This window comes from Dreissena polymorpha, chromosome 2, assembly GCF_020536995.1.
Source record: "Dreissena polymorpha isolate Duluth1 chromosome 2, UMN_Dpol_1.0, whole genome shotgun sequence".
Classification (NCBI taxonomy): Eukaryota; Metazoa; Mollusca; class Bivalvia; order Myida; family Dreissenidae; genus Dreissena; species Dreissena polymorpha.
In genome coordinates, this window is record NC_068356.1 from 8,383,579 (window position 1) to 8,403,682 (window position 20,104).

General features: G+C 36.0%; 2 protein-coding genes across 2 annotated transcripts in view; both read right to left on the bottom strand.

Moving 5' to 3' along the window:
• LOC127865788 (uncharacterized) overlaps positions 1 to 20,104 on the bottom strand; it is a 230,492-nt gene that overhangs the window by 6,487 nt on the left and 203,901 nt on the right. The gene's annotated exons all lie outside the window — the stretch shown is intronic.
• Positions 7,200 to 9,347, bottom strand: LOC127865783 (uncharacterized). Its single transcript, XM_052405743.1, has 3 exons — positions 9,053 to 9,347; positions 8,752 to 8,871; positions 7,200 to 7,919 (listed from the first exon to the last, which is right to left on the bottom strand). The coding sequence occupies exons 1-3, from the start codon at positions 9,183 to 9,185 to the stop codon at positions 7,267 to 7,269; spliced, it is 906 nt and encodes a 301-aa protein (XP_052261703.1). The 5' UTR covers positions 9,186 to 9,347; the 3' UTR covers positions 7,200 to 7,266.

The window sequence follows — 20,104 nt, forward strand, 5'->3', positions numbered from 1 at the left end:
TTGTCACAGTTTTCAGTTTGGCAAGGGCCACATACAGCAGTTCAGGGGAGTCCATAGCGTCGGCAGCTGTATCGAGAGGATTTACATCCTACAGAACAGTTACATTGTATATAGTTCGTCAGGTGCAGGATTGCTTTGGGTCATGATTGGAATTAATTGGTCGTTTTCCTGTTTCCATCCCCATTCAGTAGGTTTCATATTATTTGCCATCCCCATCCACTACATGATTTGATAATATACGCGTTGGCTATGGCATTCTGTTGCATGCGATATCGGGGGAAGTCGCTCAGGAGTGACAAATGTTTCGGCACTAGCCACTTTCTTTGTGAAAATGTTATGGCGCAGTGATTCTAAGGAATCTTTGGACTTTCCACCAAACAGTTCCACCATTTAGCCTTTTCCAAGATTTGATATTTCCTCTTTAAACTTGTTTGGAAGGAGAAATGAACTAGCGCATAACTTCATGATTGGAACAGGTTTTGTTAATTTACAAAAGGCTAACTTTTTACCAATGCCGAACATCCTTGAAGTTGAATCACAGCCTGTGTAAGCATGAACAAAGAGCAACTGATTGCACATTTCGTCTCCTAAATGTTCTTTCAAAAGATTAATATTATACACTTTGCTGGCTCCCCTGGTGCAAAATATGCATCATTCCCTGCCAATTCGGCGTTGCCTGCGTGAAGCTAAAGGAGACTTCCCACAAAATATCGACCCTCTTTTCATAATCCAGAAATCGCGGCAGGTCCCCGAATACTACCTCATAACAAGCATGTCTTTGTAACCGGTACTCCAAGATAGGAATTTTTGTCTTATTTCTAGTGTTCAGCACTGAGGTCTGTTTACGCGGAATCAGAAAGTTCGTGCGTGCTCCAGGGGTGATAGATGCAATGATACCCATCCCATGAAATGTACATTTGCCATCAAGGGTGACAATATTGTGGTCAGCATTATCTGCGACAAAGTGAACAGACTTCTCCAACGAATCTATATCACTACCCAGGACATCATGTTCCATAAAATCCGCTGCATTTTTCTCAAATCTCGTAACTTCTTTATATGAACAACACAATCCCATTTCGTGAAGAGTATCGACAATGAACTTGGACCGATATAGATGATGGATTTGTACAGCAAGTCCCACTCGCAGTAGTGCAATGACAGCTCGTGGGCAACCTGCTTCAATAATAGCATGACCAACTGTCGCAACCTTGCGTCTTGTGTCTTTTCCATAGAATAATGTCTCCAGTAGTGTCCGCAGACTACATGTAGTCGGAAGGAATTATAGAGCTGACTCAAGCTTTAAATCCTCACTACTCGTATACCAATTCGTCAAGGTAACAACCTCAGACTTAATATCGCTTTTGATTAATCTAGAAGCAGTTTCAATGATAGCACGTTTCGGGACTCTTCATCTAATTCCTCACACTTTTGCTTGAAATACGATCTCAATATTTGCGATGTGTGTTCTCTCATCGTAACAATATCGTCCAAACCTTCTCCTACGGAAAAATGAATAGTGTCGTTGAAGCGTGTTTTAAGATGCTTTTTCAAACTGTAATTGTCATATGGTTCCGAATCAGGATTGCAAAGGTACCCTCTCATTATTTCTCTCAAAGACGTAATAGTTAGTTGTTCCTCACTGTTTAATTCTAGGTAAGAACACGTCTTCTGAAATGCTTGATACTTATCTTCATCTTTAGGACGACCAGATTTTCTGCGTTTGATTTCGGGGGCATTTTGAAACTCTATCGGAACAGATCTGAAAGACCGAAAATTTCCACTACATGAATGATGATAAAGTCCGTCTGCTGCATGTAAATCTCGTATATAGTATTTAATCCGGCCCTTTACGGTAAGTCCCCACTCATCTGAACGGGAATCACAGACCTCTAAAATAGTCTGCACAAATTGGTCAGTGCGTACCCAGCTAATGCCCTTTGTCCAATTCAACCTTACAAACGCAGAGTATGCAGTCTTTATGACTTTCAAAACCTCCACTTGATTGCCTTGTGGTTCTCTTTTGCACAGACCTACAACTTTGCTTTGCCACATAACTTTTTATGCTTTTATTATTTGTGTACTGCTGACGACATTTTTTATGTACTTTAGTGCCAGCCACAATAACAAGATTATCCTTCCGCTTTACACTAGCTTCATTTATTCCCTTCACTCCCTTCCACTGAATAGCTACCCAGTTTATCTTGGAAATCTCAACCTCCTCCTTGCATATTGGACACAAATCTTGTCTGGATGTGCTCGCACTCATTATTAAATCATTTATGGACAATGAGACAATAATTGCTTGTTTAAAGCTGTGATTTAAAATGCTGTAATGTACACAGAATGGGTCCAATATACTGGCATTGTTGACACAACCTATAAAAAAAAATAAGTATGAGGCAGTGTTTAGCAAACGCAGGTCTGATTTGTTTGTACAATGGAAGTCTGTATTTACAATGTATATTTTGTTGTTTATGGTGCTGGAGCTTCAGTTTCAGAATATTCAAACAATGTTTTACTGGGGATTAATATTTAAAACAAAACATGAAAAAACATTTATAATAAAATTACGAAAATAATACACAGTTGAGTTAATAGTTATGCACTTGCGGCCATAGCGGTCATTTTGACACTATGCTGTATTTCTCTGTCACGTTATAGGCTAACATAATTTTTTATTATCTAAATGTGTTATTTGACCCCCGAACCTAAGTATAGACACCAAAATAATGCAATTTGAGTGAAGTCACAGCGTTATCATCATTAATAGGTTTTGGCGGCCATCTTGGACTCCATCTTGAAAAAAAACAACTTTCCGGAGGTCAAATTTTGGTAAACTTTTGATATGTTATAAAAGGCATCCTACCCTATCAGAATCAGTTAAAATACCTTTTGTAGCAAATTTTTTGGGGGTTGGTTTTTTTCTTCATATTTTCACCCGACTTCCAGCAAAAGCAGGAACTTAGCAGACTTTTAAATTCTCAATAAGAATAAAATAACTGTTTAAGCGCTTTCTTTATACCCCGGAACGTGCAAATGAATTAATGAGCCACCTACTAAGAATGGCATATGGTTATTTGGTCTCCAACCTGTGATAGGTTGTTATACAGGAAAATGTCTTGTGTTTTAAATGAACAATACAGCAATAATTTACAGTTGACTTACCTCACGGTCACGTTCGAGTACATAAAATAGACGGCATATCATCTAGCCATGTCGATAGACACTACCAATATCGTATATGCGAAATAGGTTATCATACGAGGAAACATCTTGTTAGTCGGAAATAGGTACTCAAAATTGACAAAAATGTTACTCCTTGTCACATGCGCCTATATACATAAGACGGCTGATCACCTAGTCAGGGTGATGGACAGTACTGATGATCCAGTATACATAAGACGGCTGATCACCTAGTCAGGGTGATGGGCAGTACTGAGGATCCAGTATACATAAGACGGCTGATCACCTAGTCATGGTATGGACAGTACTGAGGATCCAGTATACATAAGACGGCTGATCACCTAGTCAGGGTGATGGACAGTACTGAGGATCCAGTATACATAAGACGGCTGATCACCTAGTCAGGGTGATGGACGTTCTGAGGATCCAGTACACATAAGACGGCTGATCACCTAGTCAAGGTGATGGACCAGTGATGAGAATCCAATCTTACACAGTTGGTACGTGGGAGAAACTATGGTTGATTAGAAATATTGTAAAAGCACAAACACGATTTTCATGTCATAATCACAGTTTAACAAACAGTCTCAATTTTTTTATATTTGATTTCGAACAGTGGGTCGCATTTTTACATCAAATATGGTTACCACAATCAGAGTGTTTACCCGCACAATAGGCGGTATTGCGCCAGAGGTGCGAGGCAACATGCCGTTTATTTTATATTAGTGCACCTGGCAGGGGATCAAGGTCACGATAACACTATTTGTTAATGCTCAAGTCGGACGGATTGAATGTATAAACAAGAATAGTATTACCGAATAGCGACCCATTATGGATTATGACCCATTACGCCGCATTATGAACGCATCTTTGGCCCAAACAGCAAGTACTTACACACGTACGCTATGCACTAATTCCCCCTGATAGCTAACGTCGTGAGTTTTAGCTAACGTAAATATAAGGGTACATAGGGCTAACTTGGCAAGAAATGTCTCGATGGGGTTCGGGAACTTGTTGTGCATATTCTCCGAATTAAGGCATCATTGGACAAACCAGCGAGTACACAAAAAAAAAAACAGATTTAATATATATAATATAATATATGTAATTAAGAAGTAAACATAACTACATTCTTGTGTTGATAAGATAATTGCCTATTAAGAAGAACTACAAAATATGTGTTGCTTCACATCCGTATTGAAATTGTCGGATATTTTTTTGTAAAGTTTGCATTCGTATTTCCAACAGATGCATTTCTAGGAACAAAGCTGTTGCCAATATTAGTGTAATCGTGTATACATAGCCTGTAAATACAGGTAAACAGGCTGCGCTGCATACCGGAGGTGAATAAAGATTTAAGCTTTGCAACTTCTGAACTTTTAATCTAATTGCTTAAGAAAAAAACAACATTTAACATATCACTTTAGGATTTTGACTAATGCCCTGTCCTGAGCCCCGCATTGGACGTTACATTGATTAATTTTGTCATCAGAAATGTTCATAATACAATTGTCAGTGGTTCGATCCCAGGTGTGGTTAACTTTTTTTTCTTTCTTTAATTTAATTCTTGTTTTATACGGGAGCCCTTTAGTCCTGTTGTTTACATTTATCAATTTAAAGCATGTAATCACAAAATTCAAAACATGCCGAAATTTGTGAACAAGTGCATGTAAGTTATGAATGATAAAGGTCGAGTTTCATACTGGTATTATGTTTGTGATTAAATATTGTTTTTTATTAATGTCTTTTGGTAAGCTGTTGTGATCCCAGTTAAGATTTAAAACAATTTCTAATGTTTGTGCATAACTATAACAATCTGTGTACCGGTACTTGAGTTTTGCCTAATTGCTGTATTTTATGAAATTTGACGCAGATGGTAGGGAAAGCTAATCCAAAAAATATCTGTTAAAAGTGCGGTGACCCCCTTTTTTATTTGTGTTTTATGATGACAATAAGTAGATAAACATATTTGGGCAGTTTCGCAGAATTCTATTTGACAGAAAAAAAATTCCATTTATGTGGTTACAATAGTAAAAAAATGACGTTTTTTTGCGTGACGTACAAATTTCTTAAAATTTAACTTGTGTACTCCATTTTATTGGTAGTGTGTGCTTTAATTAAATGGTATATGATGTATCTTAGCTTATATAATATCTACATGTTGCCAATTTCATATGTTATTAATTATTTTTACGCAATTAGAGATTGTTCAGTTGTATTCAAAAAGTACATGTTATACAATGGTGAATAAAATCAAAACAAGGCCGCTGACCAAATGTTTTTATTTCATTTTCCATAGAGTATTTGTTTATATATCTTAAATATAAATTTTGGACAAAATCTATTAGATGGAAAAAAAAACCCGCAAAACTGCAGCGACACCCCTTAATTGACATTTACCAATGAATGTCCATCTGTGTGTGTTTTGTAGAGGTTTTCGCCAACTATTTGCATCAAAAAACATGTCGATCAACTGAGTTCGACATGGTACAAAAATGACACTCTTTCAAAGCTGCTCAAATCGATCAGGTTTGCTAAGCATGTATTTCGCTAGAGCTAAAACAAGTTATTAATATCCACAGATACCTCTTCGACACAGACCTACAGCTTGACAACAAATGCTGCCTTTTGACTTATGATCTTCAGCATGATCTTTAAAGTAGCGATGGGTAAAACCGTCTGATATAGATTAACATTTAGGCCATGCTGTTTAAAAATCATTAAATGCAATCTTAAGTTAATGATTACACAAGCGTTATTTCTTAAAAAAAACATCTTCTGTAGTTTGGTCTTTGACCTCGCAGCATGATATTGACCTTGACGGTAATCAAGTTGTATTTGCGACTTGAAGGTAGACTCGTGTTTCTTGCGCACGACACACACTTTTATATTGTCCCACAAAAAAAATAAACAAAAAAGAGCCTTTTGTATCTTGTTAAATCTATGTTACCAGACCACATCTAGCGTTGAAAGCTTGACTATTGATGTAGGAAACATTGATTGTTTATGTGTTACTTTATTATTCGAAATATTGTACGAACTATTCGTTGATTTTGAGTGTTAATGGGCTTTTAAAATCCTTAGGGCGGTCAGGAGCTATTGTGAAATACCATTCTGTATTTTGATATTCGACCTCAAAGTTTGACCTTGACATTGAAGGTAGCAACACTTTTCCTTCGCATGACACACCGACTCAAAAAGGTAAATGTTAGCGACAAGTTTTTAATCTTTCGCTGCATGGCGAATTCACATGAGGGACATTCGCTTTTGAACAATAAAGCGCAGTGTAAACAATGTCTTTTTTTACGACGCACCTTTTGATAGGAGATATATAGATGAATATTTATGCCGAGTGATTAAGAAATCCTTTAGTGATTCTTAATCTTCAGTCCGCACATATTAAGAAGGGACAGACGAACAAACCGATAGACCCACGGACACAGGTCTAATGGTCCGGTAGCGGTAGTATTAAAAGGATGTAAAGAGTTTTCATTTCGTCTAAAACCGCAAGGCTAAGATTTTTTTAATTTAGTATGTTACATTGTAAAGTGTTTGACTACAAAGTTGATTCATGTTATGTCCCTTGGTTCACATGATTTATAATGTTCTATATACTAAAGTATTTTAACATTTTTTTTAATTGTGTAAAAACATAACTCAAATAACAAACACATGGCGTCGTACTTTTTTGTTTATAAGTATTGCCTCCGGAATTGTTTGTGTGTAAAAAGTAAGTAATTGATTGTTTTGCAAACTTCTATTTCAGAATATTTTTGTCAGATCCCACAACTTTATATATGACATGGGAATTATATATGAAAGAGATATAGTTTGCACTTTGGACAGTATATAAAACACTTACAAAATCTTATTGGTGTTTAACTAAACTTCATATGTTATAACGGTTATCCGAATATCCGGCTTCCCAGTTTAAAAAAAAAGCCAATTATTTTGTTAAAGTTCATTTTAATTTATCTGATTACTTTTATAACAAAGTGTTGCATAATAAAAAAGATGTTTCTTATGTTTTACTTATAATACATATATGTTTAATCGTGTAATTGCAAATGTAATTCCCTTTTAATAACATTGAATGGACGGAACAGACTCGTTTGGTTCAAGAGAAATTTCAAGATTCAGTTCACGAATGGTTTCCAATATCATTTGGGAAATATCGTTTTCATCCGGACAATTTTCAAGCAATTTTTCAGCCACCTCAGCAATCTTTTTAGAAGTGTCCGGCAAATTGTCAGCTGCTACAGCACGTGCGGAATGCACGAGGAACCCTATGTCTACGGGAATTAGAAGGATACCTATAACACCGCCTGCTATATGGAGGCCCCTGGCGGCTGCAGACGTAGCCTTCAACGAAGCTGCTGTCACACGCCCAGTAGTAGAAACACATGAACCAAAAGTTAATTGTGACGCTGCCCGTCCTAGTTTTACATTCGTCACAGTAGTGTAGATAGTTTTCCAAGCCACAGACCAACCAATGTCGACCGATCCACTAACTAGTTTGCTGAAGAAACTTTTCCAGGGCGGAAAACGTGTGTCTAGTCCGTCTATGTGAAGTTTCTCAGAAATTTCTTTGCATTCCGTTAAAATTTCGTTGCGTGTGCTTTCGAACATTTTAATAAGCTGCTCTGCCTTCTCGACTGCCCTCTTACTCCGAATACTTTCTTTAATGGCAGCATGACCTGTTACCATGCCACCGGCCGCACCTATCAACGCTCCTTCAAAAAAATAAATGAATGATATTTTATCATGCAAACCCTTTAAAAAACACATCAAAGCATAGTGAAACTAAAAACGACGACAAGTATTATTTACCTGGGTCCAAGGTATACTAATTTTCGACGATTTAACCTCATGCATAATTTTTACGCCATTTAACCCGCATTCACACATTCAAATCGGCCAAAGAATATATCAGGATAAAACTTTTCGACCAAATTTCCATCAAATTGTGCCATAAATGTAGTTCCTGGAGTAGATATGCTTTTTTCTAGAACTTAAAAGGGTGACCAAGATTTCGATACCACTTTATCCAGATTCAAACTTCTATTCTCAAGATAAAAACTCTGACCATCATGCATCATGTTTGAGTAATGGTTTTACAGTGGTAATAAGGTATGCATACACTTACTTTATTAACTATGTTAGACACTAATTAGTGACGATTCGAACAAGACCTAGATAAGATTTAAATTCGGACTATGATTCATCAAGTTTTAGTAGTTACTTCGGTTTCAGAAACGAAAACAATGTTGTTGTTGTTGTTTTTCTAATATCGTACCAGTAGATCTCGTTTTTATCTCACTTGACATATAATTTAATAAGGCAAATCGTCAACATTAAGTTAAATATGTGGTGACATGCAAAAAATTTACGACGCACATCGAGCGATGCCGGACGCCATATAGTTACAAATGCTCACATCGAGCACTTCCTGCTCAGGCTAGTTTGAAATGAAGACTTGTAATGAGACTAACAGCTTAGCAAAGAGGTTTTGCATTCGGCTTTGGCAAATTTTACAAAACATTCTTCTCTTCTACGCCAACTTACCAACTACAGTCAATCCAATCGAAGCACCAAAAGTAACAAACGACAGACCGAACCCAACAGCAGCTATTGTTCCCCCGACCACACCTGCCGTCGACCCCTTTATAGTTGCTTTCTTGGCATCTGTGTGTAAATACCCAGTAATCAAACATGAGTTATGATTCTTCTAAGTTTTATACACGATGTCAATTACCACAATCAAAAGAGTATGATCTATACAACACACAACAAAATAGTTAGTGACCGTATCCACTCAAACTAGTAAACCTTGCTTTTACAATTCAAATTTATTTTTGAGACCTACCTATATATGCTTGGTGGAACTCCTTGGAAACATCTTGTAATGCCCTCGCAACCTCTGTCGTTTCTTGTCTAAATTTTTGAAGTTGTATTCCTAATCGCTCAACCCTTTCTACATCATCCCGACCGATATACATGTTCAGCTGAGCCAATATGCCGTGAAGTCTAGCTTGTCTATCTAAAACAATCACACTCGTATAATTGCGAGATTTTGTTTTTAGTAAGTATTATGTATCCACGAAATACGTGTTTTAAGAGTTACGGATATAATACTGATAACATAATTATGTGTAACTACGTATTCACAGTTTTCACACTCACGAACATCTGCGTGCACAGGCCGATAATCCATCAACACCCTGTACAACCTTCATCCATCACCGTGAGACCTCTAAGCATCCTCGTTATCTTTCTTATACCTTGTGATATAAGCTGTTGATTCTTTCAACTGCTGAAAAAAAATGAACACGTGGCTAAGTATTCTCGACGACAGCCAAGGACCGCAACACAGACCGACAAAATGTTATTCTTCAAAAACAATATAAATAAATCAATAAATGTTGTACTGTCTCATATAAATGGTTGTATATAATGCTGATGCATATTTTGTTCCTTAGTGCATTGTGTTACCAGAAAATGCGCTACGCCAAAAACGTGCTGATATAATTTACTATATGATATGTGTTTGATTGTATTTGTTACTGGTTTAAAATATTGGTAAATACAAGTATTAAGTACATATTTGGTTCTTTATAATTCAAAGGCAGAAAGAAGTACGCAGTAGTACGGAGTTTAAGCAATATGTATACTCTTCAACTGGATGTGAAAATGTACTGCAGATTTGTTCGTAAATACAAGTTTATTAGAAATCGGATGACTCGAATTCCGGATAGCTCGAACTTTGGTTGCCGGTCCCGACGAGTTCGAGCCATCGGGTTTCGACTGTATTTATTAAATTGAGTGTACATACGATAATAACATTCATATGTTGGTCTTCGAAACTTGAACCCAACGTGCAGTGCTGTCTAAAATGATATGAAAAGTATCTCAACTACATTAAACGATGATATCCAGTAAAATAAGAGGTGAACAGAGCCATTATTCGTGGCTTTATAAAACTCCTCAACTGACTGTGCACTCGTCACCTTAAATCGACAGTGAACATGCAAGATTTAAATTCCAAATAAATCTTTTTATTAATTTGTGTGTAATCTTACACCAAAATACACTATTTGAAGCACACACTTTGAAATAGAAACCCAATTAATACTGAACGAATCGTGCATCCAAACGCCTAGATGCTCAATGGTATAGATAACTTATACAAATTGTGTCATATCGACAATGGCGGATGAAAGGTTATTCGTGTGAGATCCGCCATGAACCATAATATAATACGATCCACCGTAAAATAAAATAGTTGTTCAATATTAGTTTACCGTATCCATCAATTTCGGTTCAACAATGCCTCGAATAAATGACGAGGATGCAAAGAAATCCTCGCGGTGATGGATGAAGGTTTTGCAGGGTGATCCAGTGATTAATGTAGTGAGATAATAATCATATTACGTATTTTCTGAAAATGCTCAGTTATTTATGCAAGTATTTGCTAGAGTGAAAGTTGTTTCAGCCGCAAATCTGTTCCTATGTAGAATCCGCTATGTATGTACTTAAAGCAAGTATGTAAGCAATTATTTGATAAAAGGTTATTAAAATATTTGCTAACATTCTTGTTTTAAGTCCATAGATAAAATATCATTACTTGCAAGTGTTTGCCAATAGAAATAACCCGAATGGTTATCTACATGAAAATAGCTTGGCCAGGAATTTCGTAACGTGGATATAGTTACAGTCTTGTTAACACTCTTGAAGTCACATGTCCTTTCATCATAAAACGCGTTCAGAAGCTTTTTTCAAAGTATATATATGCCAAGTTCAGAGATGGTTACGCTCAGTAGAAAAACGTGGCAGTCAGGGGATCGGGAAGTTTTCCTTTTACGGTTATATAAAAACACTTTAGAGGTCGGATTTATTTCCCAATCTATGTATCTCATCTGATTTCGAACAATATTTTGGTCGGTTGAAAATATAGCTGCCATTGGATGTGTTAGTTCAGCTTGTTATTTTGGCTATAGTGCCAACGATTGACGTTTTCTTCTGAAGATAATTACAACTATAAAAGCAATAACTTTTATACTGTAATGTTGAAGTTGTTTCTTAAAGATGATGATGATTATTATCATTATTATATTATTACTATGCTGCTGCTGCTGCTGATGATGATGATGATGATGATGATAATGATGATGGTGATACTGATGATTGATTTAGAAACATGAAGAACAACTTAAATTAAAATATGTATTCAATTACTCAAATATCTCAATAAACTCATATTTTTATAAGTTATTTTCCTAAAAATAACATAGTGCTAAAATAAGAAAAAGACCTGTTTCATTTTGATCCTATTTGATCTTTAAGCATTCATGTTTTATCCAGAGCTGAATATAATCTTACTACTTGATCTTTATACATATAACGGTTACCAATTTTGCGTTTGGCAGCCCCTTGTGCAGGAGTTTCAGCCTACTGACTCACTAGGTTGTTCAAGTAGTGTTCCGTAAAATAAGCGATAGTTTTGGTTGTGTGTTTAAAATGTTTTGAATAATCAAATGATTTTCATATAAAATACCAAGAAATTAAGTATGTATGGTTTATTCTCAAAACATGTTGCAACAGATCACAATAGAAATCAAAGTACTGAAAGTACTGGTGGGGCGATTTTGCTCAAATTTTGTGTTCGTAAAAACACAATACACCGTGATGCCAACCAATCACCTTTGTTAAATAAAACAGATGGAACAAGACTATTGCCAAACAATATATGTCCCCTACCGGCTCCAACATTGTCAGATTTAAAAAAAATATTTGTTGCCATAGCAACCAGAATTCTTGACGTAGGAACAAAATTAAAGACGCGCATAATCGCCATATCACCATCTGATCTTGTTCCAGAAAGTGTGACAGACAGACAGACAGACAGACAGACAGACAGACAGACAGACAGACAGACAGACAGACAGACAGACAGACAGACAGACTGACAGACAGACAGACAGACAGACACACACACACACTGACAGACAGACAGACAAATAGACAGATAGACAGACACACAGACAGACACACAGACAGACAGACACACAGACACAGAGACAGACACACAGACAGACAGACACACAGACAGACAGACAGACAGACAGACAGACAGACAGACAGACAGACAGATAGACAGACAGACTGACTGACAGACAGACAGACAGACAGACAGACAGACAGACAGACAGACACACAGACAGACAGACAGACAGACAGACAGAAAAACAGACACACAGACAGACAGACAGACACACAGACACACAGACAGACAGACAGACACACAGACAGACAGACAGACAGACAGACAGACTCATAGACTCACAAACAGACGCAAACTATAATTCCCCTCCGGTGAAACCGGTAGGGGACAATTAAGGAAGGGTAACAGGCTGCCAACATAATATATCATTTAGCAGCTGATTTAGCTATTGGGGTAAAAAGTAAATGCTTCTTTTTGACGATGGTGGAACAGCATCGTCCAAGGTATGATAACCATAAAAAATTCTTCACAATGGCGACCTATGTAAAAGACCGAGCCAGTCCGATTGAGATAACTCGATTTTTCAGTTACTTCCCTTTTGCATTCGCCACTGCGTAGGAGGTTGCTCGTCATTGATAACATTCTCCTGGCAGAGTTGTCGTTCGTGTTTCAACATTCAACAATGGCCGCGCCCATGAGAGTCTCGATTCAAAACTTTCTTACTGCATAAATTGGCTTGTTTCGCTATCTAGAAGCTGTCATTTATGATATATGAATTATTTATTCACGTAATCTCCGCTAATGACAACAATGGATGGAATTCGAAGGATATATTCGATGTGAATGGATCACTTTCTACAACAATCTGATAACACTCGCGTCAAAACTTTCTTACAGCTTAAATTGGCTTGTTTCGCTATTTAGTAATGCAACAATAAATGGAATTCGAAGGATATATTCAATGTGAAATGAAGCACTCTCTGGATCTCGACAGATTGACAAGGCAAAACTTGCATACTTATGATACAGGTATTTTTAGTTATCAATTTAAGTCACATTTTGCTTTATAAATTTTGTTCGAGCATTTTGCGACTTATTGAATGGCTATGATACCCGATATCAACAGCTCATATGGGATTTGCATATCACCAAGCTGTCCTGAAATACAACATTGATTACAATTTCTTTACTCAAATTACTGGTTTGTATGAATTCTTTCTTCTTTCTATTTAAGTAGTTGATATCATAGTCCAAATAATTAGACGTAATTTACCGTTTAGTCCATGTATATCGACCTCATATTTATAGGAGTAGATATTATGTTAAAGGGGCCTTTTCACAGATTTTAACATGTTTTGAAGTAAGTCATTAAATGCTTTATATTGATAAATGTAAACATTGGATCTTAAAAGCTCCAGTTAAAAATCCAGAATAAAATTCTTTTAAAAAAAGTAGTCCGCCGCAGGGCTTGAAACAGTGACCCCCTTAGTCCTGGAGTAAAAACGCATTAGCCTGCTCGACTTTTCTGCCAAGTATAAATGGTTGACGTATTTTATACCTAATATAAGCAATCTTTGTAGTTTCACACAATAAAACAACAACAACATAACTCTCCAAAGTATTCAATCGTTTCGCGTTGCAACGCTTTATAATTTTAAATCGTTAAAAGATGCATATAATGGCTATATTAGCCCATGGTAAATGTTCAGTAATACTGTTTCCTAAAAATAACATAACTTAAACAAAAATTTGCGAATCTGATACAACTTTTTTCAATTTTTGTCAATTTACCAAAACGTGAAAAGATCTCTTTAAAGTTAAATGAACTGTATCCCAGTAAAAGAGACATTAAGGCGATTGTGACAAGTTTAGATCCAGTTCAGCCTGCAGTTGCTTGAAAGCTGTTTGCTTAAGAGCGGTTTTCTGACAATGACAAATAGTTTAATTGGTTACTGATTAGACTGCCCTTTTCCTGTGACCTGGCTAATTAAATTCAGAAGCCTGGTAACAGTTTAACGTTAATGTTACCAATGTGTCAGACCAGGGCCTTGATTTTGAAATCTAGGACATGCATGGTCAGAAGATGTCATTTAAGATTATACATTTTTTCAAACATATACAAATGCATACAAATATAAATAGTAAAATGAACTAAGTCAGAAGGCATTTGACTTCGGCTGGTGCCTTGGCACACCAGGTGTTTCGGTTGCAATAGTTTGATGGACTCACTACTTGGATGTGTAGTTATATTATTTACAGTATATCAAACAGTATTTAGCATGAACCAATGATTTTTTTCAAACATAAACATTACTGGTTTATATTTTAATAATTTCGATTCTCATTTGATTAAAAGGTAATTTCAAGGCTTATAAACTTGAAATATGCAAGCTATTCTTTCGTTTTGCATATCTCTGTCGATACATCTGTACAGTCGGTAATTTCCGTAACCATTCGTTAAATTGTAGCAGACACAAGTTTAAATGAAAGAAAAATAATGTTTTACACTAATATTCTACCTCTTTCTTGCTAAAAACTAATGCATGAATGATTTAAAAGTAATATTGCATCGTTTTCAGCCAGGAACACTGTCTATGACTGCGAAAAAAACATAACAAACTTTTTGATTTACGATATTTACTTTATAAATAGCTTGCATGCGGCATGGCATTGCATGTTCCGCAAGATAAATATCTCGACTTTATTTATTGGATGATTTCGGATTGTTTCATCAAATCAGATAATAGCTTTTAAACGTAATTTAGACCCATGTTTAGCGAGATAATTAAGTACCGCTTTTTATACACTGCCTAATTGTGACATAACAAGTTGCCTCCCTTGTTGGTTCATTCTACTGTATTATTATGCCCCCCTTCGAAGAAGAGAGGGTATATTGTTTTGCACATGTCGGTCCGTATGTCCGTCCACCAGATGGTTTCCGGATGATAACTCAAGAATGCTGGATGCCACGTTTATATTCCAATCTTCATAAAATTTGGCCAGAATATAAGTCTCTATGATATCTTGGATCAGTTCGAGAATGGTTACAATTGGTTGAAAAACATGGCTGCCAGGGGGTGGGACATTTTTTCTTATATTGCTATAGTAAAACATTGTTAACCCCAAGAGGTCACATTTATTTTCCGATCTTCAAGAATTTTGGTCACAATATTTGTCCCAATAATATCTTGTTATCTCAGGTGAACGACTTTGGGCCTTTCAGGCCCTTTTGTTTGTTCATCTTACCATTTGAAGAAAATATATCATTGCACAGATGTCTTTTACTTTTAGAATGTGTTATGCTGCATTTCTTATGTGGCTTGTTCGGGGTATATTGTTTAGCACATGTCGCTCAGTCCGTCAGTTGGTCCGTCCACCAGATGGTTTCCGGATGATAACTCAAGAACGCTTAGGCCTAGGATAATGAAACTTCATAGGTACATTGATCATGACTGGCAGATGAACCCTATTGATTTTCAGGTCACAAGATAAAAGGGTAAGGTCACAGTGACTATAATGCTTAGGCCTAGGATCATAAAACTACATATGTACATTGATCATGACTGGCATATGACCCCTATTGATGTTCAGGTCACTAGGTCAAAGGTCAAGGTCACAGTGAGTCAAAACAGTTTAATGATCTCCGGATGATAACTCAAGAATGCTTACGTCTAGGATCATGAAACTTCATAGGTACATTGATCATGACTGGCAGATGAACCCTATTGATTTTCAGGTCACTAGATAAAAGGGTAAGGTCACAGTGACTAGAATGCTTAGGCCTAGGATCATAAAACTACATAGGTACATTGATTATGACTGGCATATGACCCCTATTGATGTTCAGGTCATTAGGTCAAAGGTCAAGGTCACAGTGAGTCAAAACAGTTTAATGATTTCCGGATGATAACTCACGAATGCTTACGTCTAGGATCATGCAACTTAATAGGTACATTGATCATGACTCGCAGATTACCCCTATTAATGTTTAGGTCACTAGGTCAAAGGTCAAGGTAAAAGTGACTCAAAACAGAAAAATAGTATCCGGATGATAACTCGAAATGCTTACTCCTAGGACCATTAAACTTCATAGGTACATTAATCATGACTGGTATATAACCCTTATGGATTTTCAGGTCACTTGGTCAAAGGTCAAGGTCACAGTGATTCATAACAGTAAAAATGTTTTCTGATGATAACTCAAGAATAGTAAGGCCTAGGATCATGAAACTTCATAGGTAAATTGATCATGGCTGGCAGATGATCCCTTTTGATTTTCAGGTCACTAGGTGAAAGGTCAAGGTCACAGTGACAAAAAATATATTCACACAATGGCTACCACTACAACTGACAGCCCATATGGGGGGCGTGCATGTTTTACAAACAGCCCTTGTTTGTCTTATGTTGGTTAATATTCATCTCGGTCAATTCTAGGTTAAGTTTGAAAGTAGGTCATATGTGGTTCAAACTAGGTCAACAAACCAAATCACAGAAAAGGTTAGTGAACACTCCAGAGGTCACATTTTCTTCCAGATCTTCATGAAAATTAGACCGAATGTTATCTCGATGAAATAAAGTTTCAGTTTGAAAGTTGGTAGTTTGTCGAAAACTAGGTCATAAGGTCAAAATATAGAAAACTTCCTTTATCTTTCTACAGGTCACATTTTCTTCCTGATTTTCATGAAAATTGCTTACAATGTCCATCTTAATCAAATCAAAAGCTGAATTTGCAAGTTGGTCATGTGCAGGCTAAAGCTAGGTTACAACTTAGTCAAATCATACACAAGTTTTTGACACTATAGAAGGAGTTTTGGGTGAGCGATACAGGGCTATCTTGTTTTAGAACAGCATGTAGTAAGAAAGGGACGGTATTGTATTTGTTTCAAAAGTAACATTTTATTGTTATTATATGATGTCATAGTTTGGGTTATTTTGCTCACTTGTTATGATGTGACAAGGTGAGCTTTTGTTATCACTCTTTGTCTGTTGTATTTTATCCAAAGTTTATTGTGAACACATAATTTATCATTTTACAATGTTTAAATTTGAGTGTCACCTCTTTGCCAGATTCTTATTAAACTAGTCACTTCTATGTCATTTTGGGTTTCATATTCTATCAACAATTAAGGCACTAGGTCAAATATAAGAAAAAGTCTGTTAATACTTTAGTGGTCACATTCTGTCTCTGATCCACTTGTAAATTGGTTAGAACATTATTTTAAATGATTTCAATGTCAAGCTTGAAAGTAGCATATCTAACATTTAGGTCACAAGGTCTAGTCTCAGTGATTTACAGGTCACGTTCCAAAGTGGGTCATGTGCTTCCAAGCATTTGATCAATAACTAAAATCATTAAAATCTATGTTAACACTTACAGTTTTTACCTGATCTTCATGGCAGTTGATCATAATGTTCAAATAAATAAAAGTAGGAACTCGGTAACAAGGCTCAACTAGACCGGATAGACGCAAATAGTTTGTTCATACTAACAATGCCTTTTTTTCTAGATCTTCATGAAAAATTAGTTAACACCACTAGGAAACAATCAGTTTCAGGTGAGCCACATTGTGCTTTTAAAGCTATCTATGTATAGTATAGATTGTTACAAAACCTTGTTTATCAATAAAAATAAATGAAAAAAATGGCTTTCTAAAAGTTGTAGTCTTGGATGATATATTCCTCAACTTATAATCTACGAAAATCTTTTGAGAAGGAAAACAAAATTTGACTATTATTATACCCCAACATACTGTGATTGGGGGCTAGCACAGGAATTCTCAATTATGTTCCTCGAAAAATAATGGGTTAGCACATTGTTGCTGTTTTATCCAGTTGTCTGTACCATTACTCCCAAAAGAATTGTAAGTTCAAATATGAGATATTTAGGTAAATAAATCTCATTGAAGGGAGTGCAGTGTCCAAGAACGGAAACGATTGCACCACAACCATTAACTATTGACCTGCGGATAAATGACAAGCAAAAAAATTACACAATTGCGGTGATGTAGATAAACTTAAATGGATGCTTATTTATTTTATGCGTTCCGGTGATTTATACAGAAATATCAGTGAAATAAACGGGTATTTCACTGTTTTAAACAGTGAAAAATAACAGTGAAAATATCGATATTTTTCGCTGTTTTTCTGGGAAAATCGATATTCCGCCGAATCCAACAAATATCCTCTATATATCCATCCTCTTCAAAAGCATCGTCAAACCAGTACTTTCAGTGCTTTGATTAAAACAAGTTATTGTCGAACGTGCAAATTCATAACTGCGAAACGTTTGTAATACAATTTTGATTATTATCATTTGAACTGGTGACATAGGTTTTTACTCTGACTTAGTGTTATATGTATCTGAGATTTCGTGAAGACAAACGTTGTCATAGGGTTTCTATACATCATGTAGATTCAATAATTATTCGTATTTATATATATTCAATGAATTTATTTGCTGGATTTTAAGTCACACCGACACAGTGTTGGTCATATAGCGAGTTTATAGGAACAAAAAATAAATGTTGATAATGTTCTACTGTTAGGACGGACATATACGAGATTGTTTTGATTACTTAGACAACATTAACGCAAATTAATTAGCTGCTGTGAAGGTGACAACCACAGCATGTATTTCGTGTGTAAGGAAAAAGTTCAAAACTGGCATGAAAAGCATGGGCGAATTGTCATATTAAAGCTTTGTAGTGCATAGAATATTATGATGTTTACTTTGACAGTAAAAGATGTAGCACGTGGTAATTAAATTGTGTCGCCCATATCGCGAACTCATTTGATTTCTTAAAACAAAAGAACATAACTGCGCTGTATCGGTTAAGTGTAGATAGTTCAGTATTGAACCGATATTTCGTCGCTGTATACACCTTCCACGAGGACTGCGTATTACTCGGGTGCTAACGCAACAGTGAAATGACGTTGCCATGGATAGAACGCGCTCATCGGGGCTATTTTGTTTGCGATGGCAGAGTCTGGATGCAAAGTGGTTAAATGCAGTAACGGACTACATTCTTCGGTATACGTATATCATGTTACATATGGGGCGAATTGCAGAAGGCAATCGCCCCCAAAACTGATTTTCTATATGTCAGTAAAAGCATCTAGACCATGTTATAACTCATTAAGTAAATATAAAAATAATTGTATCTTTTAAAATGAATATCAAAATGTTCGTTTTGTGTGCCGTGGCATGTTCTTATTTAAGATTGTACATTGTGAACACTCTAGTACTTATACGAGAATCTTGATAATTGGTAAATTAGTCAGAACAATTTACCTTAAATTTTTTCTTTATGATATCTCAGGTAAGTTCTATACTTGGTCATGTGGGGTAAAAAACTAGGTCAACAAGTAAACTTAAAATACCTTAATAACACATTGGAGGCCACAGTTTTCCCCAATGATCATTCAACTTGAAAAAGATATTAATTTGTACTATTGATACCCATATTGAATTAGAGAATGGTTCCAGTCCATTTAAAAGATTACCGCCAGATGGTGTGACAGTTGTTCTTGTTTGCTTTTATTAAAACATTGTGAACAAGCAAAGATTTACATTTTTACCCAATGATCTTTGCTCAGAACTTTTTATATGTATTATCATACATTTCTCCGGAGGGTCTAAACATTTTCGATAAAATACCTGGCTGCTATATGGTGACAGTTTTCTTGGTATGACATGATAGTATCATTAGTATGAGTAGCAGCTTTTACTTCATGAATCAAAGCTGTCGCCAAACCAGAAGCCTTTTTGCTTAATTTTCTAACTTGGGTAGAACAGTTGTTCCAATACTTACACTGCCTACATAAAATCTTTGTTATTAAGGTAAAACAAATTGGTCAGAAGTAAAATGTATTACACAAACATCATACAAGCAGATAAAATCTTTTTTGTCAGTCTCA